General features: G+C 41.4%; 1 protein-coding gene across 1 annotated transcript in view; it reads right to left on the bottom strand.

Annotated features, from left to right (window-relative positions):
- Window positions 1–14,408, bottom strand: part of ammecr1 (AMMECR nuclear protein 1) — a 53,944-nt gene extending 39,536 nt beyond the window's left edge. The window contains exon 1 of the mRNA XM_036587897.1: window positions 13,933–14,408. Coding sequence (XP_036443790.1) covers window positions 13,933–14,405 — 473 coding nt within the window. The 5' untranslated portion in view covers window positions 14,406–14,408. The remainder of the gene's footprint in view (window positions 1–13,932) is intronic.
- Between the last annotated feature and the right edge of the window lie 348 nt (window positions 14,409–14,756).

Here is a 14,756-nt window from a genome sequence, read left to right on the forward strand (position 1 = left end):
ACTATGGGTACGGTCGCCAAAAATCAGAAACGACTTGACGGCACTTAATAATAACAAGATTTGGGGGGTTGGAGGCCTCTCTGCTGGAAATGTGTAATAGTATGCAATGTGTGAAAGAACGTTTGGTAACGTTGGTTGTGCTTCAGACCCCTTCCCCAGGTGGATGAATCTGGAGATTGTGCTGAAAGAGTATTCAAACAGAACTCAGTCAAAACTTGGAAGGATGCATCTTCCATGGATGTAAACAAATTATCTACTGTTGTCATCATGTTGATTCTGCAAATAGAGACAGACCTTCTTGAGCTGTGTATGTGCAGCTGTCAAATGGCCTTTAAATCAAAACCTTCAGCACCACCATAAATTAACAAGCAGCAAACAAACAAAAGCTACAGCAAAGTGGTCATTATTTGGTCAATCGAAGTCAGGATAGTGGTATCATAAAATTTTGAATGATACTCAGCCCTTTAGAAAAACATCAATTATTAATACAATTTTATAAAATATCCGTAAATAAGTCAAAATTGCTAAAATGACCATTTTGACCCTTTGCTAGCAGATGTGCATTTTGAATTTGATATTTGATTTGATGGATATTTGGTTAACCACAGTTAACCTCAGAGTTAACCATCCATCCATCCATCATCTAAACTGCTTATCCTTCTGGGTCGCGGTGGGGTGCTGGAGCCTATCCCAGCTGTCATTGGGCGGAAGGCAGGATACACCCTGGACAGGTCGCCAGTCCATCGCAGGGCAGACAGACAGACATACACATTCACACACTCAGTCACACCTAGGGGCAATTCAGCATGTCCAATTGGCCTGACTGTATGTCTTTGGACTGTGGGAGGAAACCGGAGTACCCGGAGGAAACCCACGCAGACACGGGGAGAACATGCAAACTCCACACAGAAAGGACCCCGGTCAAGAATCGAACCCAGGCCCTTCTTGCTGTGAGGCGACAGCGCTACCTACTGCGCCACCGTGCCGCCCTCAGAGTTAACCAGTTAACTGCAAAGTCATCCGGAGTGGTTTGAAGTGAAATGCCAAGTAAGAAAAAAAACTTAAGTTTAAATGCATTCATGTTGTAGAGGTACATGTAGGGCATTGTAAGGCAAAACAGCCTGCAAAGAAATGGTGACTCCTGGCTCCCATCACCATCACTGTAAGGAAATCAGAGTTGATAGGTTTCTTTACAGTAAACCATCTCATAAAACCACCCTGAATGACTTTGTACTCAGCAAATGAATTATGCTGAGATTCTGAAAAAAAAAAAAAAAATCAAAGAAATTCCCTATTAAGGCACTTATGTTTCATAATATAATAAACATACAAATACGAGCAAAACTGTCACATTTTACAATACCATTAAATGGGCATTTTACTGAATAGCCAATCTGTACATTTTCTTGATGAAATGTCACAAATACCCAAATAGTGATTACAATATTCAAAAGTTGGCACCGTGAACGGTTAAACTGTACATCCCTACTAGAAAAATATGGAAACATGTTCACATTAATATGAATTATGCAGATGTGTGTAAATGTTTGGGGTTCAAATTACATGTTTTGTTGATTTTCTAATCGAAAATAAGCTAACACATCCTCTAAAGAGAACACACTTCAACACATTTTAATGCACGATTACTGTTTATTTGCTGAATTTAACATATTGGGAAAAAACACACATTAACTGTGGCCTGTACAAAAGCTATGGCATATTTTACATAATAAAATCTATAAACATATTGTATAATACATAATATATCAGTGTTAAATTCTGTAAACACTGCTGTCTAAAATTAGAACACAAAAACCATATTTAAGCTTGTTCCCTCTAGAGAATGTGTACTTATTGTCACCCCCATACAACTGTACACAGAATACTTTCCCAGCACAAAACCAGATGATGACAAAACAGGTCATGAGTGGTGGAGGTGAAAAGACTGAAGATGACCACGTTTGGGCCTTGAAACACTTCAAACAAGACCATCAACTTTCTCAAATTACTCTTCCTTTGGGTTTAAACCACCCGAGGGTGCACAAGGCTCGCCTTCAGCCTCAGCAGCCACTTAGCAAAATCATCCAGTGACCCCTAGACAATTCAGTGACAGAGGAATAACTACACCATTAAGGTTATTCATGTCTTGTTTGGAGATGCATGAAGGGAGGTATGATTATATCATTACCATGATGACATTAGCAGATAACTGATTAAAACAGCAATATTGGTACTGCCTTCAAATTAACATCTGACAGATGTTAGAGATTTGATCATGCATTAATTAGTCCACGCTTCTTATCAGCACTCACGCTCGTGGCTGCACACAGACTGCCTTTGGTCTTATACTAATGCTCTTCTCGTACGCTATAGATCAATTTGAGTGATGTTCTTAAAGTTTTAAAGTTAACCTGCTATTTTTGGCCTTAAATGTATGCTTTGTGCTCAGCTGCATCACACATTAGTTGACAGCATACTGTTTTAGGCACTTGAGAAAATTAAATTGAAAAATTCCATAATGCTAGTACAGTAAGCGTTTATTTGCTCAGGCCTGTATTAATTGTAGTTATCATCCAACGCTTTGTTTGGCCTCCAAATACTTTGTTACATTAAATCAGGTGCGCTTGTGATGGAACTGAACAAATAGAGCGATTCTGGGGGCATCAAGGAGAATTCTGAAACAAAATTTTGTTTGTTAAACTAGCATTGTACTGTTATGTTTGTTTAAGCAACAGAACACTCAAGGTCGCATGTCATGACATCTGTGATTCGGTCTGTAGATCATCACAGTTGCAATGCGATTCCTCATAACACACAACCTCGAGTGTTCTATTGCTTTTACACAGCAGTTCTGCAAAACAAAATATAAAAATGTAAAGCAAAGAAGCCCAGAACATTAGATCACCTGTGCTTTATTACTGGCACTGCAAAAAGCAGCATCACTATGCAGAGTCAGTGATTCGCGTTTCTGAAACAGTGTTCAGTGAAATTTAATATCTAACATTTTTGAAACAGCTTTGCAGTTTGTTCAGTACTTACAAGAATAACCTGAATGTTGTTTTGTTCCAACTAGTCTGTAAAGTATCACAAAGCCCATCATGTTTGTCGAATAGTGTTCTGTTAACAGCTTCTTTAACTGGGCAACAGCAGGTTCGAGATTTAACGTAGTCCTGCGGTCACACTCTATTTCATAATCTGACCAAGTGAGCTGCAGGTCAAACACTATCTTATAAAAGTTAATGTATTCATTTTCTGTTTATGTATGAGCTGAAGAGGAAACCTGCTAATGGTTAGCCGTCGCAACTAACAGTGGTACAACTGCATTTATTCTAGGCAGGACAATGACAATATATATTGTTACCACAATAAACTATGTCACAATAGAATACAATATACTTTTCTGAACACATACTGGATATCGGCACTTTTTGAACTCTGACCAACTGCATGTTTCATTATAAAGGGAGCAAAATTAGTTAATTTAACTGGATTTAGTTCAACACAGTATGTGAAATACTGCATTTTATGTAGCACTACTAGCTCTTTTTTATCTGTTCCAACTGATCAGATATCTGAACAACTATCATGACACATGTATCGTGAAAAGTATTGTGGTATGTTTTTGCCATTCCGCCAACCTCTAATTGATTCTAATGATATATGATGAATTTACAAGCAAAAAACACACTTAGAGCCAAGGTAAATGGCTTTAAACAATGTGCTTCAATACCTAAGACTTTTGCAAAGTCGCATATACACATGGAAACATTAATTACAGGCAGATTTCAATCCAGACTTTTAAACTCAATGCATCCACAGGTCATATGTCTGGCAAACAAATGAATCACAGCTGACAACGGCGAGTCGCTTACACTCGTTGACCTTGCGTAAACATAAAAGCATTACACTCTCTTCAGTCCTCACTAAAAGGCTTCATTACTCAAGGGTGCTGGTAGAAAGAGCTTGGGAGTGTTTGGACACAGTCCAGCACTTTGGAACTGGTCATCTGTCCTGTGTTCGATGGATCAGGGTTTTAAAATAAGCTTGAGCAATTACTTTGGTCAAACATGCTGCTAACATTTTAACTTCAAATTGCCTGCACTCATGTAATCAATACTCTTTTTTTCCCCCCCTAAAAAAACTGTCTTGCTAAATGCCTTTAATGGAATGCTTTTAATGGGAAGACAGAGGGATGCAAAAGGTAAAGGTTCATGTGCTGAGTGACCAGTAAAATCAAGTAAAATCACCTTTTGGGAAGACCATTATGATCCGCATGCTGCCACGGCTAAAAATGTACCACTTTAGACTTTAACTTCAGCATGAAGAGTGTATGAGGATTTGTAGTGCAAACATCTAGGATGCTAGGAGGGGCAATGCAACTGGATTTCAAAAGGAGTTAGAAACCACTGCTATTTGGCACAGTAACACTGACTGGTGAACAGGCTGGCTAACAAAATGAGCCTCAGCAGTAATTGAGAACTGCATCAAAGGGTGGTCTTTGTGCTGACTGGGTAAAGACAACACCACACATATCCTTATATCTATAGTACTATTTATACGAGATTTGTTTGTTTCATGAGGTGGGATGATGTAATTTTACAACAGGATAGCTAATGTTTATGACAGATTTGCATGGGATAAGACTCTATGAATGACAGAGGTGGGAGTGGCTACTTCACTCTCACATTGCTTGTACACCAAAAGCTTTGTTCACAACAAGAAGCTGCTCTCAAACAATTAATTGTACTTTTACTATCTACATAACTGTCTTAAGAGAACGCAATGTGCCATAAGCATTGTATTTGCTTGAGAATTTGCAGCCAACAGTCATTATAGATACATAAAATCAAACTTTTCTTCTGTAATTTTACATTTTACCATTCAGAACCATGCACTTGGGGTAGTAATACATACAGGCTTGATTTGGGCCATATAAAATATAAGTAAATGCTTTTTTAGGTACCTCCATACTTTACAGAAGGAAAAAAAAACACCTTCTCCAAAGGATATGATGGAGTATGTACCAACGTAACAATCCACACTGGCTTAATATAACTTAGGGTTATTTCTACAATTTATTTTATAGCAGGTAAAAGGTGCTTACACAGGAGCGCGCAGGCCATAAAAGATTTCCGAAATCGCAGATTTGGACAGGACTAAAGCCTCTTGGAAACACCAGTAAATATTACATTACCCATAAAATGAATCCCAACCACTGCTAAAGCACACATACCTCATAAAGCAAAAATAAAAAATAATGAAGTTTTGCAAAAGTACAAATTTGTTAGACAGCAGTGGCATCCATCCAAGTGGGACTTCTCAAACCTTTTCGAATGTAAAGTGGCAGTATTTTGTGCAGTTCCAAGCATGGACTAATTAATCAATTCATGTATCATATCCATGCTTCCTTATTATACTGAACCAAGTGAGATATGGGGCCTTCTAAGAAAAAGCTGACAAAGACAAACACTAACAAGTTCATAGAATGGGCCTCATTCTAATACATCTCTACTCTAATGCATATCCATGACAAAAGTACACGATATCACCAGCAGGAACGGAAATCTACCACACAAGAGGGGAGTCACACAACAGCAGATCATATCCTGGCAAATCATCAAATTCTTCACTAGGAACACCGATTCCACCAGCTGGAACCCTAAGCATACTGATCCACCTCACTGAAACCCCCTTCTGTCTAAGGAGAAGGGATAAAGTGAGTGGGAGTAGATTTGGAGAGAATCTGGGATATTAGTCACGACGGTGTGAAGTCCCAGGGAAAGCCCTCGGGTTGGGCCAGTGAACAAGCCATTTTGGGTTCCACCTGCAAACACAGTGCTGTGAATAAGCGTCTACAGTTTCTACAGATGGAATTAGGTTAGTAAGGCCAGCAGAAAACCTCTGTCACTATGCACGAATCACACCACTTACAGGATGGTAAGTCAAGCATGGCATTTTAATTGGCTGTTACAGGTTTCTGCTATTTCTGCATATTCTCAGCATCAATCCTGATGCCCAACATCTGTGGATTCTACTCAGAAGGGAAGGCAGCTTCAGAAGACGGCCTGTTATGTGGCCATCAGGATCAGATAATAGATGTGTGACTTCCTTATCTGAGCGGCAAGCCACTACAAAAACTTCAAAGAACTTAAAAGACTTAAAAAAAATTTAATACGGAGTTGTCTTATCTGTTTAATGCTGAATTAATTTCGACTTACTCCATTAGGACAGGAGAGCGTGTTCAACATCTGTTGCAATGAGTGAAAATTCTATGCACTGTTTAACGCACAAGGTCAATATCGGATAAATTCAGAGGGTGCTTTCAGATATAAAGCAGATGACTGCATTTACAAATAAAACAGCTACAGACTGAAACAAGTACAGAATGCATTCAATTTTAAACATTAACTCTGCCTCTAGACTGATATCTGTCTACCTTTTAGAGTGAACTTGAAAGCCCCAACACAAATTACACCTCTGGAGTGATTAAATTCATGTCTGAATATCCATTCAACCATAATAGTCCCAACTTAGCCTGTTAACATTTCCCCCCAATAGCCTTTGTTGGTCTTGTTACATAGGCATTTTCAAGGGACCTCCACTGTAAATTCAACAACTTTTCAATTCAATCCTAAAGATGTAATCCAAGTCATTCAGAGTGGTTTGATGTGAAATACATCATTCTTGAGAAACTTACTGAGCCAGACATGGTGATTGTGATAGGAAGGACTTGCTTCATACCTTCAAAAGTTCCCTCAGACATAGTTAATATATTAAATGATTATGAATACACTGCCTTATGTCTAAAACACTGTTTTATAATAGTTTACAGATCAGGTTTTGCCCTAAAACATATTTTTTTAATCCATTAGTGGGGAGAGATACATACAGGGCTATGTGAGGTAAAACTGTCCTGAAAGAAAACTTCGTTCTACAGATTTATCACTATTTTATCATTATCAACACTACATCTAACAACTCAGAAGACATGTAGGTTCACTGATTTGGACAGTAAACAAAATGGTTATATTTGCATCGTATGCTTTGTGACCCGTGGTTGCACCAGCACTGTAAAGAAAATTTAAGACAAAAAAAACTCTTTACAACACCATTTCACACAAACCACTCTGAGCGACTTTGCTTCTCAATAACTGAATTCAGCTGAAATTTAGAAAAATGAGTGTCTTTCCTCTTCGTTAAGGGCTTATAACATAAGAGAAATATTTTGCAAACTTCTGCATCCCTGGCAAGAACCAGAGCAATCCAAGCCACACCTTTTGATTTCACAGGGCAGCGGTAGCAGATCACATCTTTCACATGCCTGAAGATCACTAGAATCTAAACAACACAAAACCCCTTTAAATAATAGGTTCAACTCACTCTCTCTCACACAAAAGGCACATTTATCAAGCAAAACAGCACTTATAACAATTTGGCTTATTTAAAAAATTGTCAGTGATGCACAATTTTTAACAAGTGCCTGAAGTACAAATACATGCCTTTATTTTTTTCAGTGATAGAGTGAAGGGTGATATCTACAGTATGAATGCAAACCTACCCACCCCCTCCCACACACCAGTGTACACTTAGATTTTCAGTCACATTTACCAGCATCAGGCATTCTCTCCTGACCCTTAAATCCAGGGACAGTGGCCACATCAAATGGATCAAAAGATTAGGCTGCATCACAGAGGCTCTGGGCGGCACTTCTTCCTGGATTCCACAAACATAAGCTCCGATTCAGTAGGTAGGACTGAAGAGATGAAGACGTCCTGAGCTTCATCTGGGCTGCTTGTGTTGATACAGCACAAGCAGTTTGTGGGGACAGTCATAATTGAGTAACAAAACAAAGTCTTCCACATCCTTCTCAGACATATTTAGTGCATAAAACATCGATGCACAGAGCAAATAAATTTTACTGTTTGTCACATCATGAATTCTACTTCAATTCACAATAAACTTCACCAAAATCAGGCTGACAGTGAACATTTAACAAAGCTCAGCTTGATCAAAATCCTAACATTTCTTAACCTACCACCAAACAAAAGACATTTCCTTTACAAAACGTGCTCTAAAAACAAAAACAGAGCTGCCTAAAAAACAGAATCTGACACATTTCACAAAACGGATCAATGTGTTTAGCAACTTTCAGAAGCAATGAATTTTTCCCCACCCCATTCACATCCCTGGGTTTCCCCACCCGCCATGTGCAGGGGGTCGGTCACTATTTGCACAGATTTGATGTCCAAACCCAGCTTAGATGGTCTTGCCAACCGATTTGATGGAACAAAGGATACGACAATGTCACAGATGTATCGTTGACAAATGTCAAGAGAGTAGGTTTTTATTACACAAACAGGAAAAGTTGCAAGTGTACGGAATACTGAAGTGTACGGAATACCGTGCTCTCACGTTAATTCCCAGACTCTGGCCCCATGATTGGTCATTTTTCTGACTTGGTGTTAACAAAGCTGATGTCAAACATGTCTCCAAACTTCAAAAAAATACTGAACTGTCAATTTTCCTGGAGCTGAACGTTTTCCTTTGCACCTCCAATTAAGAGTGCTATACAGTTAGCCGGTCACAAAATAACTTGCTGCAACTTAAATCTCCTTCACACTTTTTCCTTTCATTAAACCAAGAGAGTAAAGTGAGCCATTTAATTAACAGCTACAATACACTAATCTGGCTAAGTGGTGTGCTGTAAAAGGCTACCATCATCATAGGTCTGAAAAGATATTAGATGCAAGCAATAACAGATGATACCTCCCAGAAAGCAAAGCTTAATTTTATTTTATGATATAACGCAGCTCCACTGGAGTCATACTGCATTGTGAGAAGTCATCATCCAAAGTCACCTTTATCACACTGCAAGCTCGTGACATCACAATGGCAGGATGACATCACAACGCCTTTGTGCCTCCCTGCTGACCAATCATCATTCAGACCTCAGACATTCTCCACTGTTTTTTCCTGCAACGTTTCATGATCTTTCCCTTGACCTTAACGGATGCGATCCTGGCTTAGGCAGGTCCGGTTACCTTGGCCTCAAGGGGCCCCCGCCATGATCTGGCACTCGAAGGTTAAGGTCTTCTCTACAGCTATGCATGTGTGGGAGCACCTGTGGTGTACATGACCAGCAGCCAAGCGGACAGTATGCCCACGCCTGTGAAGATAGCTTTTCCAAAAAACCTCTTCTGCTGATATTCTCTCACTCATATCTTTTAATTAACACAAGCTGAGGGGGTTTCACATTTTCTTCTTTTTGTGCCCAGTCAGAGGCTGGCGCCCGGAACACTCCATGAACAAATGCTTCATCTCAGCCCATCCGCCTCCAAAAGCCTGAGAAAATAAGCAAATACGGGGAGGCTGGGGAGCTCAGGCAGAGCGCATCTTCCACTACTCTTTGCAACCGTTAAAGCATTCAGGAACAAAGGGCTGGAAGCTGAAGAAGCTGCACCCCATTGCTAGGCTTGGGTTTGCATCACAAACCTACTGAAAATTGAGCTGTGGGAATTGAGAGAATACTACCTTTGGTAGACCTACAGCTCCCAGCTTCTATTTAGTAGACTATAAATAGAGGGCTAATTCAAGAAATCCCTGTGCGTGTAAACCGAGACACGAGGCTCACATGACCTGCTCCAAGCCAATGGCCTCCCACTTCCTCTCTCCTTACAAAAAGAGGAGGTTTTTGTATGACCTGTGTGTGTTTAAGTGTAAAAGAGAGTAAGAACAAGATGAAGAAATATAGTGCTGCTCTGCCTTTAGTAAAATTATAGGGGCATTCCTGACTAAACCTGGCATTCAATGCGTTATCGGTCATGTTATGTAATATTCCGTAGAACAGCATCGTATCCTTCAGCCTCACTTGTTTGACAGATCTCACGATTTAGTATCCTTTTTGCGTTTCCATCCATCAATGTTCCTTCACTACACTACCAAACATATACCACACAAATGTCAGTACAACCATTGGGAATCCTCCAAAGGCAATAAAGAATTCCTGACTGCTAGCTGACGTACAGGCTAATAAACACAGACGTGATATTCGGCATCCTAGCAGTAATGTTAGCCATCTGGCTTCCTTCTAGCCAGCTAGTCGAAGGGCACGTTTCAAAGAGCCTGTCCTCATGTATGCACCCCAAAACCCTTGTAGTTTTTCAAAAATACCTTTCACCTTCAAGACATATCATCAGAAGGTTTTTCCTAGTTTTTAAACCAGAAAATCTCACTCTAGAGACTACTGCAGCACCACTATGAGGCGAGTAAAGATGTTTAAAAGAAATGAAGTAATGGGTACATTTTTATTTGGCCAGGGTTCTCTTTAAGTAAAATACTAACACAAAGATGAACACAAAGTCTTGTTTTTTCGTTCATCTGCTTTAACTTCAAGCACCTTTGGATTACCATGTAGAGAAAATTCAACCTACGACACCAAAACACGGCCACACAAATTTCACAGACAGACAATTTATCATTTACAATCATTATCAGATGGAGATCCTGACACACTATAGAAGTCCTTTATATCGTCAACATACATATAACAAGAACAACATAAAGGATTACAATAACGAAAAAGCAGAAGAAAATGTCTTTTCTAACTACTTTGACTTGCCTTTATCTTGCTGGGATACAAGACTAAGATAAACATGTTGTTGCCCAAAATGGTGACAAAACAGAGTTTGTGGTCCTGCTCTTTTCACTGAGATGAGTATGAAAGCAGAGTTTTCTGACTAAGGTCACTGGAGTCCTGGAGACAGACTAGCAGCAGGGTCCACAGCTACACGCTGGCCAGGAAGAAAGCCAAAATCAACTTCATTATTCCTCCTAATTATTTCCATAACCTAATGGTGGATTAGTTTAGATTTCAGTAGCACAGGAATAAGATCATGTGAATACGGCCACATGACTAGCCGAATGTACTGCCTGCATAGGAGACAACAAAAATAAACGTCAACCAGGAAAAAAAATAGATAATATTTGAGCTTAGGTTGTTTGATCGAAGCATGTCTCCACTTTGAAGGGTTACAAAACATGCAGATGTTCAATGACTCAAACGGATGTTTGTCACGCTGTCAAGGACCAAATCAATTATCAAAAATGCTTAACAAAACACTCTGGAGTTCTTCTGACCGCAGCCCATTGTGATCCTTCAAGAGCAGTTTGTGCAGCATTCACCTCTCCAAGTACAGCAGTTTAGTCTGAGCCTTGTCATTTTAAAGTCCTTTAGAAGATCCTCTGTGGGCAGCTGCAAACTTAAGACCATCTAAAGGGAGTTCAGCCCTTCAGTGTCTTTAAGTGTAAAGCAGAGGTTGGGAACTGAGGATCAGGGTCCAGCACAGTTTGACGTTTTCCTCAATCTAACACTCCAACTAAACCTGGCACTTAACTGCTGAGTTGAATCAGGTGCGTTTGATCAGGAAAATCACCAAACTGTGCTGGAATCTGACCCTTCGACCCTCTGACCCAGAGTTCCTCATCCCTGCAGAAGAGGAACGCAAGACAACCGAGTAAAGTACAACCTGGTTGGATACATTCTAGATGTTTTTGTTTGACACTTGGCCCAAAAGAGGCCGTGAAATAAATCACGAGGTGTTTGTAGACAATACTAACAATCTTGTAAAAGCAACAACATGAGATCTGTGTGTCAGTCACAGCAACAGTGCTCCTGACAATTCGGGTTCAGATGGCCGGCAGTCAATCATTAAGCTACTGACTTTTAACCTCATCACCGGCACTAAAAGCCCAGAGTGCTCCTTTACGCCAAAACGGACCAGAAGGGAGCTGTCTGTAATCCGGTTCACTTGCAACTAGAGTGCATAAATTCTTCGAGCTCTGCTGTGAGAGACTGTCAAGAAATTGCAATCACTAACATTAGGGAATCCTACTCACTTTAGAAGGATAATAAAGGATCCAAAAGTATGTTTCTGTGGTTCCTGATGCCTATCACTTAGCAAAGGTATTCAGAGTTTTCCTGATGGGCTGATAATGTAAGGAATCTGACCGGTTTTACAGGTGACCTGTGACGGATTCTAGATGCATCTAAAGGTTTTCTGAAGTGATCAAAAGGTGCTCTATAGGAAAACTAATTGTAACAATTAAGCCAATTCGCATTAGAGAGCAAAACCTTCAGGTTTTAATCCTAATTATTCTGATGTTTTTCTTGAGCAAGGAAAGGTTACAGGATGCATGTACTGTGTGAATAGGAGTTATAATATACCGTACAGCAGTCAGGTTTATGACCAAAACAAGCAGCGTCTCGTAGTTTAGCAGAAAGATGACAAGAGCGGTTCGAGATTCACACCAAGTCACATTCCCAAGAACATGATGTCCAGTTCTTCATCAGAACAAGGGTTCTCGACACCTGTCCTGGAGCTCAGCCCGGTTTGGTGATTTCCCCGCTCAAACACACCAAATCCAACTCATCAGTTAATGGTCAGGTTTGGTAGAAGCGTTGGAGCAGGAAAAATCATTAAACTGTGCTGGATTCAGGCTCTCCAGGACCGGAGTTGAGCTTCAACAGTAACGACTGTAACTCTAAATCATCTTAGTTATGAAAAGAAATTACAAATGTTTGGAATCCCCAAAAAGGAACTGATCAAATCCACCTGACACTGAACCTCTTCATTTCATACCTAACGAACAAAGCAGCAAAAACTAAACGATCAGTCATTCGAGCTGTAGCTGTTGGCTAAACCGCTCGCTCGACATAACAGCAGCTTCAGATTCAATAAACAGCTAACTTAATTAGGTTTGAGTCAGTTCCATGTAACGTTGACTAACAAAATAAATGTCAGGCAAACAAGTGTACGAAAATTCATTTAGGCTCATTCATTCATACACATTTTGTGGATAAACGACTTTAAACTTCACTGCCTTCCTGGAATAAGCACCGTAAACAACTTCGGCTTTGTTAGCTAGCTAGCTAGCTACCTAGCTCATGGCTGTTAGCTACACAACCAGCTAGACCGTTTAACGGACTCGTTTTAAGACGGCAGTTTGTTCAATTGAAGCTGAGAAACCTGTTAGAAAAGGCGACGGCGACTGTGCTGTTTCATGAGTATCTCTGGGAAGTCAAGTAAAGGCTGAATAAACAAATGTTTAAGAAAAACAATTAGCTATCCGGCTAACGTTTGTAGTCGCTTTCCGTGCGGCTTAAGCAGAGCGCTTAGCTCCGCTAGCTCGGCTATCCGAGTGAGAAAGCTATCATCTAGCGTTAGCTGTGGGTCGCTAGCTAACACGTTCAGAATTCAGTTCACTGCAAAAACATTAGCTAGCAGAGTTAGCCGGTGGTACAACACAAAAATGTACCTAGCCTGCTAGATAATAATCCGTCGAAGCGCGTCTGACATCTCAGAGTTTTACTTTGATTTATAATGACAAAATACTGTCTTTGGAAGACCACACTGAACCACTGTATTAAAGAAACTAGCACACCTCATATCGATAAAAAAACAATAGCTTAAAGCCCGCTAAAGTGACTAGCTAGCCGGCCAGTAGTGCTCTGTGAACAAACTAAGAAACATGAGCTACAAATCGAGTTCGGTAAGATGACAGTAGATTCCGCAAATTAGGAAAACTTGTACACCTTTTCTCCTTCTCAACAGTGTGGAGTTTGTCGACTTTTTTCCCGGAAAAAGTAACTTAACAAGCCATATGGGATTTTTTATAGTAGCCACTTACATCCAAACATAAAAGTTCCATGTTTCCACTAAAGAAATGCATTAAAACATTAACAAACAAGTCGAATCTGTCGCGGCTATTAATTCCAGTGCTGACCAAAAAGCATGCCCGGCTTGAAACTTACAGTCAGCGCTGTTAAACTACTTATCCGAGTGAGAATTCGCTTTGATTTCTGTCGACTGACAAAGAGTGAAAACCATCACTAGCTGCTAGTTTAGTTAGCTAGCTAGCCATCATGCTACTTACTAGGGGTCGTTTGTAAACCTGGGTGTTCGGGGAGGCTGGTATCCGTATAGATGGCAATAAAGCACGTCGAAACAGAAGCAACACATCTCCGCCGAAACGACCATCTTCCTGGCCCCGCTTCCCGAGCCAGGACCGGGGCTGAGGTTCGGGGAGAGGCCAGTGGAGTTGTAGCCTCCCGGAGTCGGGGACAGAGCAGTGCTGTTGCCGCTGCTACCACCACCGCCGCCGCCACTGCTGCTGCTGCTACCCCCAGGACCCCCCAGGCCGTTTACCCGATTCACGTTGCCGGCCACCACGGTCGAGGAGGACCCGATCCCCAAGTCCGATCCGCAGTGTCCGGCCCCAGCCACCCCGCTCCCCGCCCCGCCGGGTCCCCCCGAGCCGGGGGATCCCGACAACTTCTGCTTCTTCACCCCGCAGCACCCGGCCGCCATCTTCGAACAATCTGCACCGACACACCGCTTCCGACCCATCACCGTCACCGCGGGAAGGGCGGGGGGAAACGCCGACCACACGTAAAAGTCCCACTGCGTCAGGGCGTACGACGGACGATGCTCCACCTTTCCCTCCTCCCTTCTGCCTCTCTCTGTCGACGAGCGGAGCGGCTTACGGGAGGGAGGTGGAGGGGGGAGGGGGTGAGAGTGTGAGTGTGGGGAAGGGAGAGACTCTGCAATGTCACCCGAGCCTCTCCGCCCTCGAAAAGCCGTATCGTACGCTGCGATCGTACGCAATGTTCGTAAGCACGCGGCCAGCTGCGAACCTCTGCAGAGCCAACGCTCGGACGGAGCCGCGGTGTTGTTGATGAGAGCAGCAGGCCCCTCGCC

This window comes from Colossoma macropomum, unplaced genomic scaffold (assembly GCF_904425465.1).
Source record: "Colossoma macropomum unplaced genomic scaffold, Colossoma_macropomum, whole genome shotgun sequence".
Lineage (NCBI taxonomy): Eukaryota > Metazoa > Chordata > Actinopteri > Characiformes > Serrasalmidae > Colossoma > Colossoma macropomum.